Raw genomic sequence first — 25,483 nt, 5'->3', positions numbered from 1 at the left:
GCAGTGGCAGGGGTGGCATTGCTGCTCTTCTCACCTTGCCTGACCTCCCTCCCTGTGATTCAAAAGCACCCACACAGCCTCTTCAGAGGCTCGCTCACTTAAATCAGGCAAACCAGTTTATTTTTTTAGCTTTTAGGGACTTTTGCTCTGCCATCACGTACTGGAGGGTGGGAATAGCAGGGAATATTTAAGGAATGTGAATCTGGGAATTTTTAAGTGAGCAACATAATCCCAAGGGTTAATATTTCCCTAATCAGGGGGACAAAAAATACTGTGTGACCTCAAGCCCCAGTTGCAACCCAGTGATGCTGTCCAGCTTGTGACTTACGTATTTGCAGCAAATTCCTTATCTATAACAGGCATTGAAAGGAAAAAAAGGGTAAATAAAGCCTATCAGCAGTATTGTATCGTTGACTCTCCCTGCAGACCTTGCTTTACTGATAATTATTAACTCAAACTGAGAGCCATTGCAGAACTCATAACTAAAATATGATGGTACTTCTCAAATCAAAAATGCTCAGGGAATGCTTCACTCTGTTCAAAGAAAGAAATGCCCACAGGGTTTCCTGTGTGTACCAGGACAACTTGGGGTTGTCCCCATTGCTCTTGCTCAAAACCCAGAAGGGAGAATTGCAGCACGGCCATGGCAAAACCTACTGTTCTCCCTTTAGGTCATCTTGTGAAGTTGTTTTGTTTTGTTCTTTTTTTTGTCCCCTACTGCCTTCCATTTCCCTTTTTCTCACTGTTTTCTCTGGCTGGGCCACGCACACCAGGTCCAGTTGCTTGCTGCTTCTTGAAAACAAATGCACTTTAAACCCAGTCCTTTGACGTGAGTGCAAACAGCCCTGGAGCATTTCCCACAGTCAGTGAGCTCAGCCCCTCTCCCCATTATAAGCTAAAAAGTTGGCTTTAATGTATATAATAAAAGATATCGTTAAAAACTGTGCTTTAATAAAGAAATACAAATGACAATCTAAAAATGTATTTTATTGGGCTGCTAATAATGACCAGCAGTGAGAGTGGAGGGGGGAGCAATATAATGAGCTCCTGGGAGGGGGTTTGGACACAGCTGTCCCACGTGCCCCAGAAATGTGGTAGAAGACATCTCGAGCCCACTGGGAGCCAGGGGACCTGGCACTGAGCAGCCTGGCACCCCAGACTCAGGTTTGGCACAGCAGCTCCCCAGCTCAGGGCTCCCCAGCCCATTGCTCAGCTTGGGAAATAAGCAGGCAGGCACAGAGGAGTTCAAGTTTTGTATATTCATGTCAGTAAAACAGAGACTATTCCCTCCCTTGCCCAGTGCCTCCTGCCTGCCCCCTCCCCTCACCCGCCCCAGTGCCTGGCGGGGCTTGGCCAGACCCCACTGGCCTAAGTCAGACACACGGGAACCTGATTCACACTGAGTGCCAGGACGTGAATCTGGCCTCACAAATAACATTTCCCCTTGAGATTAACAAAACATGTTAATCTTCTTGGTTTGGAAACTCATATTTTTTTACTTGAACACAGAGCTCCGGCCCTCCATCATTAGCAGATGTCCTGCACACGAACTGCATTACCTATAAAGTCTGCTTACTCCAAGCAAATGTTTCTCCATCTCTTCTCCTTTTTTTTTACTTCAATTTGAAGTGAAAGGTACAGTATAGGATTCAAATGCTTTTGCATTACACGGGTTTCTGACCACTTGAAAAACCCCTTGGAAAAAATGACTTCACAAACCTGAAACATTGGCTGAATCATTTTGCTGCACTTCTTTCTGCCTGGCTGAACTTTCTTATGATTTCTTTTTTTTTTTTTTCCTCTCTCTCTTTACATGGCATTTGCTTTTGCTTGTTTAATTTTATTTCTTTATTAAAAAAAAAAAAATTCATAGCTCCTGTTTCAGCTCTCACTTTGTGTCAGTACTTTTACCCTGTGGATGTGTCACAGAGGCAGGAACATCAGGAAATTGCCCAAAAGGCAGAACTACAGAGTAGCTCAAAGGAAGAAGCAAACCTGAACGCCACAGCATGGTTTGGTGTTGTCCCAGCTCTTGCCCACACCAAATGCTGGCTCCAGGGCTGCAGGCAGGGAAGTGCAGGCTGCAGAAGTAAGAGGTAACTCACAGAAGGGTACAGAAATTGGGCTTTGTCACCGACAGCTGGCTGGCCTGCTTGCCATGATCTGAATGGCTCCTCTGGCTTTTCTTTGGCTCAAAGATTTAACATTAAGGCAAAAATAAGACACAGTGTAGAAGCTCCATCAAATCTTTGGCACAACAGCAACAACAACAACAACAAAAAATTACTGTACACATGAGCTGAGAGGGTAACATTTCCCAGTTAAGCAAAGGGAAAAGTGCTAAATAAATTGCACGTACGAAAAGGTAGCTGGCTTAACAACAATAAGAAGCATCCCTGTCCTTTTGTTTTTCCTTTTCTTTTCCTTTTTTCCTTTCTGTTCCAGAGATTAAGAAAGTTCCTTGGCCAATCGTCATCTCCAATAGGGGTTTCTGCAAAAAAGCTGCTTTCAGTCTTCATCTGGATCGTGCAACCTTTGCCAAGACCAGATGTAACTCTGGCTGGAAGCTCTTCTGAATCCTCCCTTCCTGGTTGTTACTCCTGGAAAGAGAAAGATGCACCATGAGATCAGTGAACACGTGGTGTCCCTCGCATGGACCGTCGCTGACGCATGCGGGACCATCCTTGGGGACTGCTGGCCGTGGATCTGCGATTTTTAAGAGCTGGGCTCACAGTGGAACCATCTGTAGGTGCCACAATGGAGGCCAGAGCCTGCACAGAGGAGAGGGAGTGGCAGACAGGAAGAGGAAGGCTTGGGGAAGAAAAACAACACAGTAATTTGGTGTTGGGTCCAACTCCTGCTGAAAAAAAAAATAAATTAGAAGTGATGGCAAATACCCGCTATTTTCACTTCAGGAGCTGATCTCAGAAAGCAAAGGAATGGCAACTAGATGGGTTTAAGCAGGAGATGGGCTTTCCTTCCACATTTTAGTTGTTGTATTGAGTTTTCTGCAGGCATGGCTGCTCAGTCTGTGGGACTGCAACTTGTCCCATGTGCCTGTGCATCCCCTGTGAGTCACAGCTGTGGCAGATTACTTGGGAAATTACACTGGGCTACAGAATATTATGGCCAGGTCCATAGGAAAATGGTCAGCTCCAAACCCATGGCAGCTTTAGACAAGGAAATCTCATCTAAACCCCCTTCAGCATTAAAATAAGCCCCACAAATATCCCACAAACAATGGTTAACATAGTTCAAAACAGAAGAAAATCCTCAGGGCCTGAGGATTTCATGAGATCACATCCCCATTGTCCAAACTGCCTCATCACGTGGGCCCTAAATCCTCTTTTAAATAACTTAGGAATTAGAAACTTGGAAATGAGATCACATTTAGCTAGGGCTACCAGTGTTTCTTGCTTTTTGCCAGTGGATTTAAGAACCTTTCAGGGCGCAGTACAGCTTCTGAAAGTCCTTTGGACATAGTCACCAATTCCCTGAACAGGTCAGCCATATTTCTGTCAGTCTTAACAAGGTCAAACTCCTTAAAGCCTGGCCTGAAAAACTTTCTTCCCCAGTCTGTTTTGTTTCTATACTGCCTCTCCTTTTCCATCACTGCATATTGTAACATCAGGGTATAAAGTACTAGAAACCTACTGGTATTTATTTGATTTATGGCTATCATTAGGGCAGCTGCTGTGAGATCAACGATTACAGCTGATCATCCATGACAGGCTAAGGGACAGGGGAACCTAAAATCTACCTTTCACCCCCTCCTGTCAAGTGCAGACCCAGGGAAGCTCAGGACTGCCCCAGGACCATCAAAGTTTCTCTTGAAAGAATATTCCACTAAAAGCACCCAGGTCATCCTCCATGCAATAAGTGCTGGTGCCTGCTGGACCCCAGATTCCTGGAGTTGTCTCTGGACAATCCTACCTAGTGCTGCTCAGAGAAGATGTAGGAACTTGCTCTAATTCAAGGCTTTATTTGAGATTTTGAATAAATGAGGTTCAGGTGGGAGAATGACAAACAGCCTTATGTATTGCCAATGTTTCTGTTGGGACCCTTCAACAATAGGTAATATATATTAATAACCTGTAATAGAAAAGTAGGTTGTTTAATTTATCCCACATTTACCTATGGAAAGAAAATGTAAAAGAAGGGAAGCAATGACTGCTGTCATTAATATTAAAAGACAGCAGAGAGATCAAAAGCATTTGTGGGTTTGGGGAAGCAGGATGGCTTTAGGAAGAGGAGTCTCAGGGCCAGGTCTCTGCTCTGAAGTCTCTATAACTGCAGAAGATCAACCATGGGGGGACAAGAGGGAATATGCACAAACCAGGCCAGGGCATTTGTGCTGTACCTTCCAGACACAGGAAATGGGAAGGGGAATGGAGAGATCCCCCTGCAACACGATGGAGATGCTCAGCACACCTCACTGGCACCACTTGATGGGTCCCCAGGCATTGCCCAATGCTTGGCCATGGGTTATGTTTGGTGGGAAGAGGCTTTTATTTCCCCCTCCACCCTTTTTCACTCAGCCAGGAGCTCTGAAGACAGATTTATGAGCCTGGGTCTGCTTTAAACTAATAACATCAGAACTCCCATGGCTCTTGAATTTGACAACTGGCCCAATGACCTTGGTGAGTTTGCAGCATCCTGGAGCATTTCAATCTCTATAAATCAAAGCACTTCTGGAATTGAGTCAGCCTTTGTTCCAGGGCTTCTCCTGTCTCTTCTACTCACATCTTCCTTTTGCTGCAGTTACCCATTATCTGTGGGGTGGATCTTACCCCATTCTTGGCAACACCCTTGCTACAGAGGGGATGGACCTTCTGCTGGGATCCTGCTCCCACCAAGGGAGCAAATCCCTGGTCCCACCCCTGTGCTGTGACTGCTGACATGACTGCTCCAACACCCTTTAAAGCAAAGGGGCTGTGATGCAACAGGGGAGTCCCACATCACATCCTTTTGTAAGGAAAAGCTTCAGGCCCTGCTCTTTGGGGTACTGATGCTCAATGCCCCAGTGGGCTGATGCAGGGTGTGCAGTGCCCTTGGGGATGCCCTTGGGGTACCTGCTGCTGCCTCCCTGCCCAGAGTTGGGTGATCTTGCTCATGAGCTCATCACAAGCCTTAGCACCCATGCCCCACCTGCAATCCTTGTTTTGGGCTGCAGGACATAAAAGGCACAAGTGATAAAGTGATTAAACAAATTAATCTCACTACCCTCTCACTGCCTTGTTTATAACCAGGTCCGTGGGTGGGTAATCCTTCAGCCAGCATGCAGCAGGGCTAACTCATGGCTGGGCACACCCAGTCCCCTCTGTGCCCCCAGGGATGCTGTCCCGTGGTCCCGTGGCACCAGATGGACAGAGGGACAGGCAGCTCAGGGCGGGCTGCTGCTCTCCTGTGGTCCAGCTCCTCCCTGGAGCCCGCGGAGCTGGCGGCCGTGGGGATCAGACTGGCTGGCTGCCCGCTCGCGCCGGCAAGTCCTAGCAGGGAAATGAAGCTATTTTTAAAGAGGAACCTCTGCTAAGGCAAACTGCAGGGGAAAGGGAGGTCGAATCTCATTATGAGACACCCCCCCCCCCTCCCCACACAGGATGGGAAGCCACGAGGAAGAAATGCCATGCAGATCATCAAGGTTTTACTGTGCTGGCTCTGAATGGTTCTGATAATCAATATCAGATGATCAATAACAGCGAGACCCTGCAGCCAGGATCATCCGCACAAACCAGGGGGTGGGAGCTGTGGCTTTATCTCGGGGCTTTGTCAAAATAAATCACGAGTCATGATACAGTGTTATCAAAAAAATATGCTCCAAGCAAATGGTTTCAGTGCTGTACAAATCAAGTCTGCCACTACCATTTCTCTTTTATAATATAAACCCTCAACTTGTTCACTCCTGCAGGTAAATATGCCTGCAGAACACCCTCCTTCTAATTTTTTCAGCAGGAATAAGTGTTACCTACAGCAGGAGCTCTGCTTTTAGCAAAGTAGCAATAAGGGGGCATCAAGGCATGGCACAACACCACAATAACTATTTTATATAATGCAATAATTACATACATAATGTCAGCCCTTTTAGTATAGCAGGCTGCAACAAACAGAGAAGCTTTTCATTCCATATATGTTTCTATATAATTTAATTATCTGGGAAAAGACATATATACAGCTTATTTTTAATTTTTAATTCCTTGCGTCTGTGCTCATCCACACACACACAGGCACAAAAACAAGAAACTAAATTCCAGCCGAAAACTTTTATTGAGCTCCAACAGCTCGCCTGTTATTCATAACCCAGTTTCCTCCCTCACAAAGAGACCTTTCGCATGGTTTTGGTTTTTTTTTTTAATGTGTGTGTTTCTTTTTTTTTTTTTCTTTTTTTTTTTTTCCCCCTTCTGCCTCGCTAACAGCTGCTCGCAGTGTTGTATCCTGAGTGATGATGAGGTTCTGAAAGTGTTTTTTTGGAACAGATGGCCAGGAGAGAGCTGGGGAATGTGCCAGCAGTGAGCTGGGGAATGCGCCAAGTCCTGCAGTGACTGAGTACTCCGGGTTCCAGCTCGCGTGCCTTTCCCCTGCCCTCTGCCCCAAGTGGCGCCAGCAGGACTTCCCAGCTCGCGCTCCGAACATCTGGAGTCTGCGACTGCCAGAAGAGCCGCGACGGGGGGAGGATGAAGCAGAGAGAGAGAGAGAGAGAGAGAGAAAAAAAATCCCTCACCCATCCCTCCCTGCTCCGGCTGAGCTCCCATGGCCGCGGCGATGCTGCTGCCTAGCACGGGGGCTGATCCCGAGGGGAAGGGAAAGAGAAGGAGCCTTGCCATGGGTGTTTGGGGTTTTGGGTGCTGGGTGCGCCGTGCAGGGTGTTGGTCCGTGGCTGGATCCTGCTCTGTGTGCACTGAGTGACTGTGGTTGTGAATAAAGTTCTGCCCCACAGCTTTTGGGTCAGATGCTGTGGGGCTGGGGGGCTGTGATGCACAGCTCTGCACCCTACAAATTCCAGGGAGAGCCCCCAGCCATGCACCCTACAACCTTATCCTGACCCTAAGCTGCTTTCCTGCTGGGCACCAGAATTCAGCCCTGGGGGGGAAAAGCTGGAAAGAAGAGATTCTGGGACCAGCAAGCTGGACCCCAAACACCACAGAATCCCTGTGAGGCTTTCAGATAACCCCTGGCCACTGAGGATCCTGTGCCATGCAGAAACGGGGTACTTTGGGGGTAAGGAAAACTTGGACTTCCCTTTCTCTTGCTGCTGCTGCTGCCTTTCCTTTCTCTGGGCTGCTGGAGAATGCTCCTGGCTGGAGCTGAAGGCAATTCCCCCCCTTTTTCCAGGATATCAGCGTGGCCCCTGCAGGACTTGGGGCTCTGCTGAGGGTGTTGCAACCCAGATCTCCAACGTGGTGCAACTCTTGGGTGCATGGTTAAGGACAAGGCTTAGTCCAGATCATTTATAACCAAGCAAGAGGCAGCTTTAAAGAATGAAAACTATCATCAGAATTCACCACCACCACCCCCCCACAGTCAGCTTTTTTCTTCTTTTTAAGAAAAGGCATCTGAAGCTTCCTTTGTTGCTTATAAATGAGATCTCCCATCACCAAACACCCTCAGTCAAATCTCAATTGCAAGAACTAAAATCACCTTATAACTGTAGTTAAGACAGAGAAGGGGATTTTTTTTTCCTGACAACTTTGAAAGACTAAAGCCAACTTTTCTAATTAACAAAAATGGGAATAGAAAGGGGGGGGGGTAAAACCACTCAGTAAATTTCCTATTGCAACAGCAAAATATGAACAACAACCTAGCGTTAGGGACACAGGATAATTTGCCCCCAAAAACAAAGCAAAAGGCAATGCACAATCCAGCAAATGCAACATCTGGAGTCTCTGCCTGCCAAAACAAACTCCAACCAGCTACTTTTTTGTGCGAAAAGATCACGGTGCCACAGCACATTGCAACCAGAGAGCTGAGAGAGTGAGAGAGGCAGACACACAATAAAATGGAGATGACAGGAGATAAGGGTGTTGTGGACCCAACGTGCAGCTCAAGGAGCGCAGGTCTGTGCTCAGGATCGCTGGGATTTTTTTTAAAGAGAGAATATAAAAGGAAACTCAAAAAACCAGTAACAAAATAACAACCACCCCAAGGTCGATAACTCAGAGGAACTGCTCAGTGAGTAGTGGTTTCAGAGACCTGATTAAAACCACACAGAGCTCACAAAAACGTGCCGATCTCAACATGAATGAGAGCGCGGCGATTTTGGGCCAAGCCATTGTATCCTCATCCAGCCGCCTGTGTGAGACCCCCCAGGAGAGACATCCCTTCTCACCACCTGACACCCAGAGCTTGGATCAGCTGCACAGCCATCCCAGATCTGTAATCTCCCTCTGACAACAGCCTTTTCCTCCCCTGTGCTCACGATTTGCTTGGCTCAAGGAGAAAGGGAGATGTGCAAGATGAGTCCTCCCAACCCAGGCTTTGCATCCCTGCTCCCATCTACTGGGATTTACCAGAGTTACTCAGTGGTACCTGATGGTTTTGGCTTCATCAGCAGCTGGATGTGCTCTTGCCATCACCTGAGCAAATACTGCTGGAAATAAAACTGTACTTGTCATCCTTAAGGGAATCTGTGTGCTCCGGGGTTGCCCTAAACTGGCAGCAGAACTATAAATTCCAGCAAGACATGCAAGGCAGAGCAGGGATTAAGACCCTGCCTCGGGTACCAAGCCTGGCTTTCTTTTCTGAGGGGGCTTTTGGAGAAAGTTTAGGGTGAATGTCCTTCAAGAATGTGGAGAAAAGGCAGATTTTCTCCTGGTGATGCTGTTTCTGTGGGTTGGTGGTGACTGGGAGGTGCCCTGGTAATGTTCCATTGTTCAGGCACTCTTGGTTGGCTTGGGGCTTTTCTCCACGCATCCACTCTGAAGGGAACCACTGTAAATGGAAGGCTCTTAAATCTTCATTTAGTTTTTAAATTAAGGATGGGCCCAGCTCTAACCCTCAGATGTAAACACCCTGGGATTTGGAGCCACTTAAAATCTGGCTCCTTGTTTCCTGTTTTTAAGCCTGCACTGGTTTACATATGCCAAGACAATGGGTCTCAGCCCACTGGGCACCCAAAGCCTGAAGAGCAGCCCAGAAATGTGCTGCAGCCCCATGAAGGATGCTCATTCTCTTCTTTCCCTCCATTGTGACTTTGGGAGGGGACCCAAGACCTAACTAGCAATCTACTAAAGCCTCACAAAGGATGCTCATCCTCTTCTTGACATGGAGAGGGGCTCCAAGACCCAACCAGCAACCTGCTAAAGCCCCAAAAATTATGCTTTTCTCCTCCCCCATCTTAACTTGGAGAGGACACCCAAGAACCAACTCTCACCTTGCCCCAGGGTTGGTGGCACTGCTTCAGTGTCCCTGGGACACCGCTGCCTGTGGCACTACAGAGCCCAGAGTGAGCCCCCAATTTGGGGCTGTGCCCTGGAGCTCCCCCTCACCTCCCAGTCCCAGGCAGTGCTGTCAGCTGCGGGCATGTGGTGCTGTGTCTCTGTCTGCCTGGCACTGCTGCTCCGTGGGCATAAATACGGCCCCTGACAGCCAGAGGAAGCAACAGGGAGTGTGCTATTGTGTTTATTTATAAACTGAATTGCTGCAGGATGATTTGTTGGGCTAAAGAGGAGGAAAAGTGAGGAAACCTGCCCGAATCAGAGGCAGATCTTAACAACACCGGGGAAGGAGCCTGCTCCCCAGCTTAGCTGCCCATTCATCCATTAAAATCCTGCTGATTTATTATCCTGCCTGACAAGCAAGCTCAGAGAGCAGGGGGAAGTTCAATTCAAGTTTACAAAACTCTTTTTGTCATAAAAGCCTGAACAAAGACATCAATCACTCCTTTAATTCACCCATGTCACTCTCTGAGAGGAAAACTGGCAGAACGCTCTGCTTCTTCCTCCCGCCGCTTGACGATGATTTCACCTAATTGGTTCAGTGTTAAGTAACCTAAAGGAATGCAAGGCATAATTAGATTTAACATTGTTTCCTCAAGATACCCACATGTCCTTCAGGTCATACATCTTACTAATGTGTTTATACATATAATGTCTCCATTAGCTACCTTTTTTTTTGTTGTTGGGTGATTTTTCTCAGAGATAAGTGTGAGATTAAACAAAACAGAAAACACAGGAGGGTGACAGTGTTTTACAGGCTCCCAAAGGCGACTCAAGGTTGGTTTGGTTTAACAAGTAACAGTCCCAAGATGACTCTTAATGGGATCAGCTCGTGTTGAAACACACGATGGGCGACTAACGAGGGGAAGAGCCTGGCGCAGAGGACGGGGAGGAGAGAAAAGCTTTTGATTAGGGAGGAATGTGGTTATTACAAGATCAGATGGATGGAGGAGAAAAACAGAGGGAGAGAAAGGCAAGGGATAAAAAATATCAGGCAAATTTCACAAGGTTCAGAAAAGAAGGAAACCACTTTGGATTTTTTTTTTTCGGTTTTTTTCCCCTCCCTTTTGTAACTTTTACCATTTTTTAGGGGGTGAGTTGGGGGAGAGGCTGTAACATACCTTCCTTTTTTTAGATCTTCCTTCTGCTTGTAAGGTCCTAGTGCACTGCTCCACGCATTCAGAGAAGCTCATGTTACTGTGGTCAGCGCTGTAATCCAGGTCTGCTAGTCTGGCCAGGGAAAGGATATAGTTACAGGCTATTCTCAAGATGGCCAGTTTGGACAACTTTTGACCATAAGAATAGCAGGGAACCTAGAAAGGGCAACAGGGAAAAAGAAATAATTAAAAATTAGGCCAGATAAACAAAATATCTCGCTTGAAGCATGACAAAACAACTCTCAGTTATTTTCTTAGCAGTTTTAACACAAATAGAAACTCTAGTGATAAAATACCATATGGTCCCAACAGGTTTTTAAGAAGAACTCCCCTGCTGATCTCCATGGGGATGAAAGCAGCATGAAGCCTCTTGATTTCAGCAGGGCAGTTCTGCTTAAAATGTGATGGCAGGATGCGGCCCAGGACATCTGCCTGCTGCTCAGGTCACTTCTTGGAGGCCCTGTTTCTTAGAAACCTGCATCCCCATGACTCCCAGTAACTTGTCTGGAGTAACTTACTCCCCACAATTAGCTCCCGTGTCATCACATGTCTTGCAGAATAGGGCAATAAGAAGGCATGAGCAGTTATATCATAACCTGGTATTTTTGTGCTCAAACATCATCAATTGCGACTTTCAGCCCATGCAAAAACATGGTGCTGTTGAGTAGCAGGACCTTGAGCAGGCAGTAATTTCTACCTGTTTAAACACTCCATCATGGTACCTCACCCCACAAAAGAGACCAAAACAGAGCCTGTTTCAGGGAGCTGGGTGTATCTTATGCAATTTATTTCTTCACCCTTAAAGATTTCTAGTGTAATGTGAAACATTTGAACAATTCAAACTAAACTGAATGGGTCTCAACAACTGAGCAGTATGTGGTTCTTGCTGCAGAAGGGTGGGTTGCTTTTCAATCATCATCTAGCAAAACTCTGCATCTAAACTTGATTTTAGGCATAAAACTTTAATATGTCCAGCCTAAAGAGAGGTCTTCTGAATTCGACAGGCTTGGGCACCCCATTTTCAATTTGCAAAATTGCTGAAGGTCACTCAGCCTTTAATGAGCAAGAGTCTCTTGCCTACAGGAAACTGAAGCTGTGCATTCATGTGAAATCCATCCGAGCCCCTCAGGTTGTCTGACCACCTGTCAAAGTCTTCACAGTCATCAATCATTGGAACACCTCAATGTTTCTCCACCACCTGCCTCCATGCCAGTCTCCATTCTCCACAGCCCTCTAGGGTGTCACACTCAGCTTAGGGCTGCAGATTTTTGTTTCCTCTTGCTGTGCTCGTGCCTCAGCTTCTCTCTCCTCCACAGGGACACAAAGATGGGATCACCCCCGGAATGCTCTCACTGACTTTACAGAAGGTAAAATGGGTGCAGCCCCTCCACAAACCCCCCAGCAGCCACACACAGTTGCCAAAGGAGGAGCAGAACAGCTCAGGCATAGACAGGATTTCCCCAAGTGTCAGGCTCCAGCTACCATCACCTCCATCACTTCAGTTAGATGTGCCATCCCTGAATTTAGCAACCCATGATAGATCTTTTCTGCCCATGAACTTGCTCTGGTAAGCTGAACCAACCCTGTTGATTTTGAGGAATCACAATATCTTTTTGCAAAGCGTTCTCTCCAGTCTATGTAATTTTTTTCTTTTTTTGCTTGTTTTGAACTTGGCTCCTACTGTCTTTCCTTGAGGTACTACAGTTCTGTATTAGAAGAGAAGACAACAGATATTTATTCACCTCCTGTGTGACATATGTTTTTTAGTTCACCATCATCTTTTCAGCCTCTTCTCCAAAAGAAAAAGATTAATCCCCCTCAGCAGACAGTTCTATGGAAGCCATCCCATATCTTTGATGGCCCTTGCTGCTCTTTCCTGAACCTTTCTTAGTCCCTTTGGAGACGAGATGATCAGAACAACACAAAGTGTTCGTGCTGTGGGTGCATATATCTAACAGATGCTTATGTTCTATGTTTTGTTTACTATTCCTTTCTTCCTAATTCCTGATTTGATTTGTGACTGCTCCCAGACACTGACCTGAGACTCTCCTTGAACCATCTAGAGAAACCCCAAGGTCTCCCTTCTCTGCAATAATGGTCAGTTCAGGGTCTATCACTTCATATGTGGACTCTGGTATGGGTTTTTCCATATGCATCATTCCACTTTATCTGTGTGGTATTTATTTCTTCTGCCATATGATTACCTCATCACTCAGAGTCATGAACTTCAGCACAGCTCACACAGCCACAATTTCAGGCAGTGGAACCTGACATTCCCTGTTTAAAGCAGAGCTAAGCTCAGAGTCAGATCCTGGTTTGTCCATCCATGATGTCCCTCCCTGCAGGAACTGGCCCTGTTTCCCTACCCACCATTGCCTGCCTCTACACTGATCACTGATCCACACTCCCAGCCAAGCTGCTTGGTTTCTTCTTCCTAGAGAAGACCTCTGCCATGGTGCTTATGGAAATCCAAACTGATTGCTTGGCTCACCCTAACCCAAGAGCACAAGGGTTTTAGTGCTGTTGATCCTATGGGCCATGTCTTGTACAGCACATAGAATTTTTTAGGCTGGAAAACACCCCCAAGGACATGGACTCCAACCATTAACCCAGCACGGCCAAGGCCACCACTAGACCCTGTCCCCAAGCAGCACAGCTACACATTTTCTGGACACTTCCAGGGATGCTGACTCTACCACCTCCCTGGGCAGCCTGTTCCAATGATTGACCACACTTTTAGTGAAGGTATTTTTCTAATACCCAATCTAAACCTCCCCTGGCACAACTTGGGGACACTTCCTCTTGTGCTATCACTTGTTACCTGCGAGAAGAGACCGAATCCCACCTGGCTGCTCCCTCCTGTCATGAGTTGGGCAGAGCCAGAAGGTCCCCCCAAGCCTCTTTTTCTCAGGCTGAGCCCCCCAGCTCCCTCAGCTGCTGCTCATCAGACTTGTGCTCCAGACCCTTCCACAGCTCTGTGCCCTTCTCTGGACATGCTGCAGCCCCTTAATGTCCTTGTCAAGAGGGACCCAAAACTGAACACAGGATTGGAGCTGTGATGTGGCTGAGGTGCCTCTCCAGAAACCAGCCATAAAACTTCAAATGGCCTTTTTTTCATAAGCACCATCTACTACTGATTCCCCTAAAAATACAAGGAATCAGAGAATAGCTTGGGCTGGGAGAGACCTTTAAAGGTCCCCTAGTCCAAACTCCCCCTGCAGTCAGCAGGGACATCGCAGAGATTCTGTTTAAGAGCCCCTTTTTATCTGACAAAACCTCTCTCTAAATCCCTGCCTTCACTTTTTTTTGCCAGCATTATGCTCCCAGCAATGCCCCTGCCCTCAGTACCTGGTCCCCAGATGCAATGAGCTGAGTTATTTTGAAAGCAAGAGCTCCAGGCAGCAGAAACACCCAAGGCTCTTTGGACGCCAACGCAAGGAAAGCGGCAGAGACCCCAGATCAAACGGCATCAGGGAAGAACAAAGCAAGATGGAAACTAAAATGGAAGGATTCTGTGAAATGTGGGAGTAATTTCAGAATTAGAGCAAGAGGGAAGTTAAATTGAGTGGAAGGAAAATAGACCATGAAATCCTTGAGGCTGATGCACAGACGCTGTCCAGTTACAACACGAGCAGGCAGGCTAATGTCTCCTTTCCTCATCTGTTTTGCTCTTTCTTTTGTGTTTTGGGATTTTTCTTTTTCTTAAGGAAACAAAAAGAAACAAAACAAAACCCAAACTATTTTGTAGGACGTGTTTGCTACAAAAGGCAAGGAAGATTTCAGTGCTAACACAGCTGACAAAACCCTCATCTGGGATTACACAGCACTTTTCCCACACTACTGCAGCAGAGTCCAAACTGGAGCTGCCCGGTATGCCCATGGGAAGAGGTTCACCTTGAGGTGTTCAGATACTTCTGTGATGGGTGCAGGGCACCAACATTAAGAGATAAGAGTTTTTTTTGCCATGGTAACAGTGTTAGAAAAACTATTTCATAGGAACCCTCCCTGTCTTGGCTCAGCTCCTGCCATTTTAATGTTTCCTTTTGAATTAAACATGGGAAATTAGGAGAGGAATGAGCCACTTAGTTCAAATCCAGAGCCAAAACTTCCCCAAGTGTGTCTGTGTGTAACTTTGGTATTACCTCTTCTTTAACACAAAGTCTACAGGAAAGAGGGGACAGATTTGTACAAACTGCAGTAAAGGGTGTCAGTGGCACACCTGGATGCCAAGAAATCTTCAAAATCCAACTTAAAACAGAGAGAGAGTGTTTTAGAGGTGGGAAAAACACCTGAGGCTGGTGTGGCTCTGCAGGTGTAACCCTCCCAGCTCCCACAGAGCCTCCACACAGGTCTTTGGCAGGCAGTAACGTGAGCAGGTATCTGTCATGCTCCTGGCAAGGACCAAACCCTTTCCTTCTGTCACCTTCTTGCTCCTCATGCCTGAACTGAACAGACTTCAGTGCTTTAATGGGGCAGCTGTGATCTGAGCAGGTCCATACAGAGCCAGGGGGAACCAGGCTCGAATTCCTGGGCAGTTAATGAAAATATTTCCCTTATCTGACCTCACTGGTCTCTGCTGAGCAGCAGCACAGCTCACCATCTTGCCTGCAAAATTTGCAGTGATTATTAAAAGGAATTAGGAAGGAACTGCAACTGATATTTCACATCAGTCCTGAGGAATGCAGCTGTCTGCTAGAAAGGCAAGGACACCAGCACCATCCTCAGCTTTGGGGCATCAGCACAGAGTGAGCTGGGACCACAGGAACCAGAGCTCCAGCCAGAGGATGTTTGTTAGTTGTGTCTGCAAAGGGCTCTGCGGAGTCTCATGGGTCTTATCAGTGATCCCCAGGCTGGCAGGAGTTGAAGCAAGGCAAGATGAATGCTCCTGGGACATATTCCTGTGCAGAAGAGCCCTTCTTTGGCAGGAAAATAGAAAGGGATGTGACCTAACAGGTCTGTTCTATCCTTGACGTCTCACACTCAGGGGCAGCGCCCTTGGAAAACCAGAGATGCTCCTTTGAAGTCCTTGGGAAGTCTGCTGTCCTCTTGACCTGCAGCCAGCCCTCCTGAGGGGGGCAGAGATCCACTGCAGCTCCCCAGAGCATCACTGTCATCCACCAAAGCCGTGGGCTGAGAGCTGGTTCTGACTTGGCACAGGAGAGGAGGCTGCAGGAGGAGTTTGGGGAAAGCTGGAGATGGGTGAAAGGGCACAGCTGTCACCCTGCCACGTCAGGGTACAGAGTGTGTTCACTGTGATGGCAACACCAGGAACATCCTGTGCACTTTGGGAGCATTAAGCTCCTCACACCATTGAGCTTCTGTCTTTATAAAATAGATACCATTTCCATAAACACCCTCTGGACCTGTGCAGATAACATCTGTGAAACCAAGTCTGCTTTTACACTGTGTGAAAATGCTGGGGTAAAGAAGGGTGTTGAGTGCTGGGGGTCCAGATGTCTCTGTTACTGTGCTCCAAATGTGATTTGCCAGCACAGACATGCACAGATCCTCTCCACAGAAGGTCACACAGGGCAGAATTGGGCCCCACAGGCCCAGCAGGGAAGATGGGACAGCTCTAAGGCAGTGTAGAGCTCTAAGGCACTGCTCTAAGGCAGAGTTTGAGATGCAGCACAAGCCAAGCCCTCCTGACAGCTAGTTCCTCAACATGCCATAATAAGCTGCTGAATCTACCTGTCTGCTAATTCATCTGGTTTATTTTTATGCTTGGAGTTAAAACACATCAGGGCCCCTCTCCTTGCCCCCCTCCCCCAGGAAAACATTTGGCTGCCTCTCCCTGCATCCCAACACGCAGCCCAGCGGCGCTGCCTCATTGTTAGTGCTGAGCTTCCTGCCAAAAACATTTCCAGAGGTTCATATAAATGTCCAGTACTTAACAGTTCTGGCTGTTGCACATCCCTTTCTAACCCAGGGTGAGTCAGACACTTCCTGGGGCTAAGGCACCTTGGGGGAACAGTGGCAGGGTGGGGCAGGGGACTGACAGCGTCCCTGGCTTGTCAGCCCTGACAGGGGAAGCCCCTCTTGCATGATCTCAAATTATCTCCAGGCTGGCATCTGTAGAGCTGCTGTGGATGTGTGAATGCTCATCCCTGAAAGGATGTCTCATCCCAAGGCCAAGCTGGATGTGATTTTGAATAACCTGGGCTAGTGGAGGGGTCCCTGCCCATAGCAGTAGGGATGGAATTGGATGATCTTTAAGGTCCCTTCCACCCTAAACCCTTCTGTGATTCCATGAGTAAGATCCTTAACAAGCTGAAGGCCTTGCCCAGAAGATCATTGCCTCTATTCACGATACGTTACATTGTAGGGTGTTTTTGGGAAGGGTTTGGAGCCAGCCTTTTTCTCTTCCCGCCCAGATCTGGGGGTGAAGTGAACACAAATGTGTCCTCTTGCTGCTTGCAGGACTCATCTGATGACTTGGTTCAGGTTCACCAGCAAGGTGACTTGGCCTCCCTACCTTGCTCTCAACAGCTGCAGGCCCTGAGTCCTTCTATTATTCCAGGTGGGACAAAGATGACTTACACAGCTGTAGGATGGAAAAGCCTGCAAGTATTCCTGGGACATCCTTTCACAGTCCTATCAGATCCCTTCAGAGCTGATTCCCAAATACCCCTCCTGCAGCACAGCAGCAACCAGGACCCACCCATGGCTCCTCTGTGCCACTGGTGCTCACTACCCTGACCTGGACCTTTGGGGCAGCACCCTTGGGTTTGAACCCAGCCAGATCTGAGGCCACCTGTGGATATATGGCATGGCTCTCGGGGAACTGCTGCTGGAAAAGGGCCCCAAAGAATCACAGAATAGTTTGAGTTGAAAAGGACCTTTAAAGGTCATCTAGTCCAACCCCCTGCAGTGTGCAGGGAGATCTTTAACTAGATCAGGTTGCTCAGAGACCTGTCTAGCCTGACCTTGAATGTTTTTAGGGATGGGATATGTATCACCTCTCTGGGCAACCTGTGCCAGTGTTTTACAAGCCTTATTAAAAAAACCTTCTTCCTTATATCTAGTCTAAATCTACCCTCTTTTAGTTTAAAACCATTGGTACACCCTATTGTCATAGGACATGGCATAAACAGTTTGTTCTCATTTTTCTTATCATCCTCCTTTAAGGGGAAGGGGTGAGGGGGCTGGAAAAAACTCCCAGAACCTTCTGTTCTCCAGGCTGAACAATCCCAACTTTCTGAGCCATTCACCTGATCAACCTGGTGGCCTCCTCTGTGCTTGCTCCAACAGATCCACATCTTTCCTGCCCTGAGGATTCCAGAGCTGGATGCAGCACTGCAGGTGGAGCCTCACAGAGCAGAGCAGAGGGGAAGTCACCTCCCCTGACCATCTGTGGTGTCACAGTGTCAGATGTTCCACAGAGCTCTACTCCAGCCAGCAGTGGGCAGCTACTCCACGCCATGGGTCTTTGAGAGGTTTTTGTTTTCTCTGCCCCCAAATGCAGTGGCAGAAAGGGGCAGCCCTGTGCTAGCAATGCAATCCCAGCAGTCTGAAAGCAAGCCTCACCCCTGCCTCACCACAGGGAGCAGAGTGCTCAGCCCAGGCCCAAACCCAGCTGAAAAATGCCAACAAGAACAAAAGCAGCACCGCTCAGGCAGGAGCCCCAGTCCTGACAGAGGTGCCTTTGCCTCTTGGGTGGGTCCAGGCTGTCAAACAACCCAGCTCCTGGTTCCCTCCCAGCTCCTGGCTCCCCCATCACTCACATTACAAAAACATGAGTTCACTCCTTGGAGCGAATGAATTGGCTTCCTCCAAACAAAACCTAGGTGTGGTGCTGGGTGAGTTCACCCCAGGAATCCCTTCCAAATGGCAGTCTGGTTAATGCTGCCCCAGGCCTGGCTCTGCTCCCTTTTGGACAGTTGTCCTGAACTTCCCACAGAGGTTTTGCACCCCCAAAGCCTCCTGCACGTCCTCAGGGCACACACCCTCAGTATCATGCCTGAAAAATATCACATTGCTGGTTCTTTGAACCACTCCCCAAAATAGTAACTAGACAGACAATTCCTGGGATTATCAGAGGAGAAATCCCAGGGCTACTGGGCACAGAAAATCTCCTCTGAAAGGGGCTGCCTTCCAGCACTGCAGTAGGGAAACACTTTTTTGGGTGGTAGTTTAGTAGTGGCCATCTGCATCTCTGAAGTCTAATGGATTCAAAACCCCTGGTAAATACAAGAGCAAGCTCCACTGGAGATAATGGCATTAACTCAGCTTGGACTTGGTGACTCTTCAGTCACCAGCCACTGCTGGACACCATGGGATTTTCCCCTCCCTTGCTGTCACTGCTGAGCCCCAGGAGCTGGGATCACGAGCCTGTGGCAGCTGCAGAGGAGCACAGGCTCCCACAGCACGCTCATGGCTCTGTTTGCATCCCTGCATGGCACAGGGGGCAGTGCAAACCAGGACCAGGATGGGATATATCACCTGGGGAATACACATGGCACTGACCAAAGGAGATGCAGGCTGGGAACAAAGAGCCTGGGGAGCTCTGCTGCAAGGTACTGAAAGGCGTCCCACCTCCCTACTGCAGCCCAGAAAGGAATTTGACAGTGGATTAAGGCAGGGAGCAGAGGCTGGAGTCAAAGCTTGATGGAGAAAAGCAGACTCTTTTCTCCAGTTTCAGTGGGAGCCATAAGAAAACACAGAGGTTAACTCAGGGTGGCTGCAGCAGGCAGAGCAAACACCTCCCGACAGGTGCAGGATTTGTAGCAAAGGATAAAATCAGCTAGACAGCAGCCAAGGGAGCAAAAAATCCCTGTTCTTGGTGACACACAGCCATTGTTTTCATGATTTTTGTCCTTTTGTTTGGTTTCTCCCTTATTTTCTTTCCTCCTGTGCTGCTTCAGGCCAGTATTTTGTCATCTTCTTTAGCTGTTAAACCACAGGGCTGCCCCAGTCTGGGCTCCAAATATCCATCAGTGTCACTTGGGACTGGCAGCAGCCATGGAGATGCTCTGGTTAACACTGGGCTGTTCAGTGACAACACACAGCAGTGGCACTGCACACTGTGGCTGGAAGATGCTCCTGCTCTCCTGAAGTCCAACTGCATCTCTCCAACAGCCAAACCTTCCTGCCCAGCCTTCAGGCCCCGGGAGCTCAATGGGTGGTTTGTCTACAGGAGCTGGGTTTTAAAGCATCCTAGGGCTTCCTGCTGGTGGGATCACAGAGGGATGAATCACTGGGAATAGGGCTGGGAGATGTCAGCAGGTGACCAAGGATAGCTCTCAGCCTCCCCACCACACAGAAAGGACATGTCACCAACACTGGTCACATGCAGGGTCCCGCCTGCAGAGGTGACAAACCACAGCCACCCTTGGGATGACACACAGAGAGGGTGAGCACGGAATGATGCATCCACAGAACAGCCTCAGCCTCTGCTGGCTTGTGGCTCAAGCCACAGCTCCTGCCTCCATTTACTGCCTGGTTTGTCCCTTCAAACCCCTGCAGACAGTTTGTCCCCACAGCCACAAAATCTCCTCCTGTAGCCTTGAAGCTTCTGCTCCTGATGTCCCACCCTGCTCCCAACGGGAAGGAGCAGGGTCTTTTCTGCACTGATTTAACAGCAAGCCACAGCAGCCATGTGCATGCCAGTGGCACAAAGTGAAAGGATACCAGTGTGTGTGTGTGTGCGGGGAAAAGCCTCCATTCCAGCAGCTAAAAAGCCCTATAAAACCCTAAAGTATCTCCAGAACCCACACGAGTGCAGAGAGCGAGGCTGTCAGCTGCTGAGGCAGAGAATGTCCTGGCAACGTGGTGGTGAAAAGATTTAGGAAAACACCAGTGCACTTCAAGGGAAGATAAATGTCTGTGGACACATTCGCTGCCGGCAAAGGCTGCAGCTCACTGTGGCTCGATGCATCACTTTCTGCAGGAGGAGCTGGACAGCAGTGCTCCAGAGACAAACCAGATGTGCAAGCCCAGGCAGGCTGCAGATCAGGAAGGCTGCTGTGGTTGTCTCCATCCATCCAGGGAGAGTTTGCTGCCACCTTAGGGTCTGTCAGCACAGCTGAGGAGCTGGATCCCAGCTCCTGGGAGTGCAACAGACTGGTTTGCTTGGCTGTCCATGCAGTCTCATGGTGAAGAGCACAATTCTCTTCTGGCTAAGGCTTCCAGCAGAAAACCTGGTGGCTAAGGCCATACTGCAATAAAAGTTACAATGGTTCAGTTTCACAGATGGGACTTGCTGGAGGATGAGTCTCCTGCTGCCAATAGGAATTTGCAGACAAAAAAAAAGAGACAGAATTGCACTGCATGGAGAACAGTTGCTTTGAAGATAGGCAATGCTGTTGTCACATCTTGTCTCCTCCAGACAGTGGCACCACTCCGTGAATTTGAACACCCATCAGCAAAAGGATGGGTAGAGGTCTTCACATGGAGGACAAGGTGACCCCAGGTCCTTGTGACCTCAGTGCTGTCTCTGTCTGCATCAGAGATGTTTGGCTTCACTGACCACCCACGATGGGAGGTAGAGGAAGATGAAAAGGATGGAAGTGACAACCCCCCATGTCACATGTGGAGGGTCCTGCAGCAGCCAGGGCAGTGCAAGTACTCACTGACCAGCACCTGCCAGGGCATTTGAGGGCAGGAGAGCAGTGCTCCAGATAGGAGCTGCCCAGTCACAGGGACAGGAGCAGTCCCCAGAAGGGGACACCAGAAAAGCAGCAGCAGCAGAGGGACAGCCAAGTACAGCAGAAGTATCTCACCACCTCAAAGTGCTTCAGAGCAGGTCAGTGTTTTCCAAGGAGAACTACACTGTTTGCCTCAGGAGCCTGCTGTCAGTGGAAGGATCACTTGGAAAAAGGATACTTGGGGGACTAAGGGGTAGAAATCTCTTCCAGACTTAATAGCTGAAGACCACAAGTACCAAGACCAGGGGGAAGAAGCTGTTTCTCAGGAGCATCTGCTCTTCAGTCCAGCTTCAGTGCTATGGGCATATGGCAAAGGCAGCAGCTCAGTTCAGAGAGGGAGAGAAATCCTCGTTCCTGGTGGCTGTGACACCAAGGGGTGAACACAATGGCAAGGACACGTCTCTCCCAACAGCAGGCAGCTTCCCAGATCTGGCAGCTGCCCGCCTACCTCCCACCTCTGAGGGGGCCCTGGCCTCTGAGGCAAGCTGGGGACAGCTCAGTCCTCAGGGACACAGCTGGGTTAGCCTCTCCTTGAGCAAAACAACTGTGTTTGGCTCTTCCTCCACCAAGAACTGGGAGAAAAAAAAAGAACTCACAGCCCTTCCTGCCATCTGGAGAGTCAGCCAGCACAAGCCAAAACATGTGTGCCATATGCAGGCAGCTGTGGAGCGCCGGGACGCCGCCGTCAGCCCATCTGTCCGCTGTGCTTGCTGTGTGCCAGGCGCCTGCCCTCGGGTGGGCTGCTGAGACAGGGAGAGTGTCCTGCAGAGAGGCATGACTTCCCTTTCCTGCTCCACCTCCTCCTCAGCAAGCATGGATGGGCTCCCTGCAGCGTGGCCGTGGTGGGTCTGATCCTGCAGGCAATGGGGTTTTGTCTCACGTGTGCCAGTGAGGATGGGTGTCTCCACTCGTGCATCCAGCAGGGACAGGGATGACACCACCTGTGGGTGTTGGGTACCAGAGGCTGAGGAAGGCTCCTGCTTCCAGCAGCTCCACACGCAGCACCTGACCCCCAGCCAAAGGAGCGTGGGGCCAGGGTGGGCTGTGTGCAAGCACGGCACAATCCCCTGCTCCTCACCGCCTGTCTGCAGGGACGGATCAGTTTCAGTGCCTCAGGAAAAGCCTCCCAGCTGCTTAAGAGCCTGATATGTGATGACAAGGAGGGGACGGAGGGCTAACCAAGGAACAAGAGGGGAGGCCTGCAGCAGACAGCACACAGGGATTGCCTCTCTCAAGGGGCTGAAGGCCCTTGGTATGCCCTGGCGTGTGGGAAGCTGGTGCTGCCCTGAGAAAGCTTCCCTGCTGCGTGTACCTCCACCAGGGCATCTCCATAGCCCTGCTGCCCACCTGCTGGCCAAGGTGTGACAGAAAGGAACCTCCTGTCTCCTGATCTGAGCAGCACCCCAGAAACCCCTCTGCCGTGAGGGCTGCGGATGCCGTGAGTGCCAAGGCAGTGCTGGCGTGTGTGCAATGAAGCTGGCTGTCACCTGATGTCACCGACGGCACCAGGCGTGCCGCTGGCAGCCCAACAAGAAATGAATACAAATGTCATCCAATGATGGTCGGGACAGCCAGCCCACCCCTCAGCAAATTGCTAGGAAAACCTCGTGGCAAACATTTCCCAGAGAATGATTTCTTTCTCTCTGCAGATTGAGCACAGCTCTGCCAGTTTGCTCCTGTGCTGACCCTAGAGACCGGCTTTCACGGGAGGAGAGGACAGCAGCTTGTTCTCCAGGCTCTTTGGGCTCCCAGCTGAGTCCATGGCTGAAGTGATTTATAGAGACAGGGCCAAGGCCAGGAATCTGAGGCTTTTCAAGAGTTGCCCATTTCCCAAAAGAGTGCGGCTTTAATTTGTTGCCTGCCCGACTTGTGCTTGAGGCTCAGCCTAGAACAAGATTGCCAGTGATTTGGGAAATCAGTGCTACTTCCCCTTGCGGTTTTGGTGGTGTAGATGTCTGTCCATGGAGAATCAGACTGACACTTCCAGGCGTGTTACACACAGTCACCAAACAACTGAAATATGGAAGCAGCTCACAGAAACAAAATACATCAAGTCTGGAGTTTGCACAGACAAGGGGCGGCCTCTCAGCACCGGGGTACAGCACCCAGCACACACAGGGTTACTGGGATTATAAAAGGAGCAGTGAGATCCCACCACTGCACAGTGATCAAAAATGCTCTAAGTTTAGTTGTTCACCAGCAATTCTCTCCTGCCACACAGCCCTGGTCTCAGCCCCTGAAATCTGTTTGTCAAAGTAGATGATTGGAAAGGATTAACTCTTGGGGTGCAGCTACCCAGGACACAGCAGTCATTGAGAACTCCAGGCAGCATGCTGAAGATAGGAACAAGCAGATTTCCTCTCAGCAGGAGAGAGGACTGAGTCCTAAAGTGAGCACACTTGGGGAATGGCTCAGATTAGTAATGTCCAGAAGATGGTAGGGAAAAGCCTGCATGTGTGAGCTCCCCTGCAAGCAGAGCACGCTGCTCCCACCAGGCTGGAGGGACCATCCTGGGAGAGGTGATGCTTAACACCTCTCACAGTCAGCCTCATCTGCAACTTACCACACTCTGAGTGAGCCCTGTGCATCTCCTCCTTCCTGCACACCGGGAACGGTCCCATCAACATTTAACAGAAAGGCAGCACAGCTGGGCTTGCACAATGTGACAGCACATCTTTGTCTATCACTGCACTCTACACAGTGCCTACATGCAGAGAAGGCTGAGTACAGGGGCCAGGGCACTGATTTATCCTCGTGCAAAAGATACAAGAGCCTTGTGGCTTCTATGCATCTCTTCTCATCCTGGGGAGGTAATGGAAGGATTTTGACCAAAACCTTTCATTTACCTTTCAAAAGTGCCACCCTGACACTGTGAACATATCCTTTACAGACAACCATGAGGATTTTCAAGTCCTCTCAGCAAGAAAGCCCAGCACCAGACACACTTCAAACCCACACGACAGTAAGAAACATGGGAAGCTAACTGGCAGAGGACCTCAGCTCAGCTTGGCTATCCCAAGCACACAGGGCACAGAGAACATTTCAGAGGCTGCTCCAGGGGCTCTGAGGGATCAGGCACCCTGCACCAAAGTCGACAGGAGCACGGTGCTGTCCAAATTCCCGGTGATCCCTTTGGGGGAGCTCACCGAGCTGGACAGCTGGCAAGTACACGTGCTTTAGGTACAGGAGCATCACCCCAGCTCCCAGCTTGACCAAGTGCCTCTCTACACGCTCTGTTCTCCCTCAGAGGGATTTATCGGGTTTGCTTTATTTTTCGCTCTCTACACCACTCTCCCTCCGGGAGAGGAAAAAAAAAAGTCCAAAACTTTCTAACTGCAAGCAAATTAAAAGCCCTTATTTTTTATCTTGAATGTTAGCACAGTTCTAGGGTTGGTACTTCCAGGCATTTTGAACCGACTTCCCCTCCTGTCAGGCGGCCACTCTGCTCCTGCCCTTCACTTCCCCTGGCCCCGGGGCAGCGCGGGCGCTCCCCGCACACCCCGCGGGGTCCCGGCGGGCAGAGCCCGGGCCGGGCTGGCGGAGCGCTGCCCGGAGCCCCCCGCCGGCACTGCGGGGCCGGGCGGAGCGGTGCCCGGGCGGCGGCAGGTACCTGCTTGCGCAGCGCCTCGAAGGCGGCGCTGATGGTGTGGACGCGGGTCCTCTCCCGGGCGTTGGCCAGCAGCCGCCGCGTCTGCTGCAGCGCTTTGATCTCGGGCGAGACGCCGGACGCCTCGCCCGGCCGCGGGCGCGGGGAAGCGGCGGGCGGCGGCGGCGGGGCGGCGGGGAAGGCGCTGTTGGCGGCGGCGGCGGGGCCGAGCGCGGCGCTGCGCGGCTCCCAGGCGGGCGGCGGGGCGGCGGCGGGGGGCGGCGCGGGGGGGGCGCGGAGCCCGGTCCGCCGCCCGCTCAGCACTTTGAGCTCCACGCGGAAACTTTTGCAGCCGCCGTGCTTGCGCCGCAGCCGCCGCAGCCCCCCGAGCTCGGCGGGGCACAGGCGCGGCCAGGGCTCGCCCTCGGCCAGCGGCGCGCTCCGCATGGCGCGGGGCGCTGCGCGGCGAAGCTCAGCCGCGGCCGCTCCGCCGCTGCTGCTGCTGCTGCTGCGCCGCTCCCGATGCTGCCGCTGCTGCCGCCGCCCCGCTGCCGCCCATCTGCGCCCGCCCGGCCGCGGCGGGCAGCGGAGCCCCGGCTCCGTCCGTCCGTGCTCCGAGCCGTGCGCCCGGCCGCAGCTCCGCGCAGCTCCCCGCAGCCCGCC

The 25,483-nt window shown here is 50.1% G+C and overlaps 1 protein-coding gene across 1 annotated transcript; it reads right to left on the bottom strand.

Annotated features, from left to right (window-relative positions):
• Window positions 1–966: 966 nt before the first annotated feature.
• ATOH8 (atonal bHLH transcription factor 8) lies at window positions 967–25,267 on the bottom strand. Its single transcript, XM_066549234.1, has 3 exons — window positions 24,845–25,267; window positions 10,553–10,744; window positions 967–2,600 (listed from the first exon to the last, which is right to left on the bottom strand). The coding sequence occupies exons 1-3, from the start codon at window positions 25,265–25,267 to the stop codon at window positions 2,595–2,597; spliced, it is 621 nt and encodes a 206-aa protein (XP_066405331.1). The 3' UTR covers window positions 967–2,594.
• Between the last annotated feature and the right edge of the window lie 216 nt (window positions 25,268–25,483).

The sequence above is a fragment of the Molothrus aeneus genome, chromosome 4 (assembly GCF_037042795.1).
Source record: "Molothrus aeneus isolate 106 chromosome 4, BPBGC_Maene_1.0, whole genome shotgun sequence".
Taxonomy (NCBI): domain Eukaryota; kingdom Metazoa; phylum Chordata; class Aves; order Passeriformes; family Icteridae; genus Molothrus; species Molothrus aeneus.
This window is presented reverse-complemented; position numbering and strand designations above follow the sequence as displayed.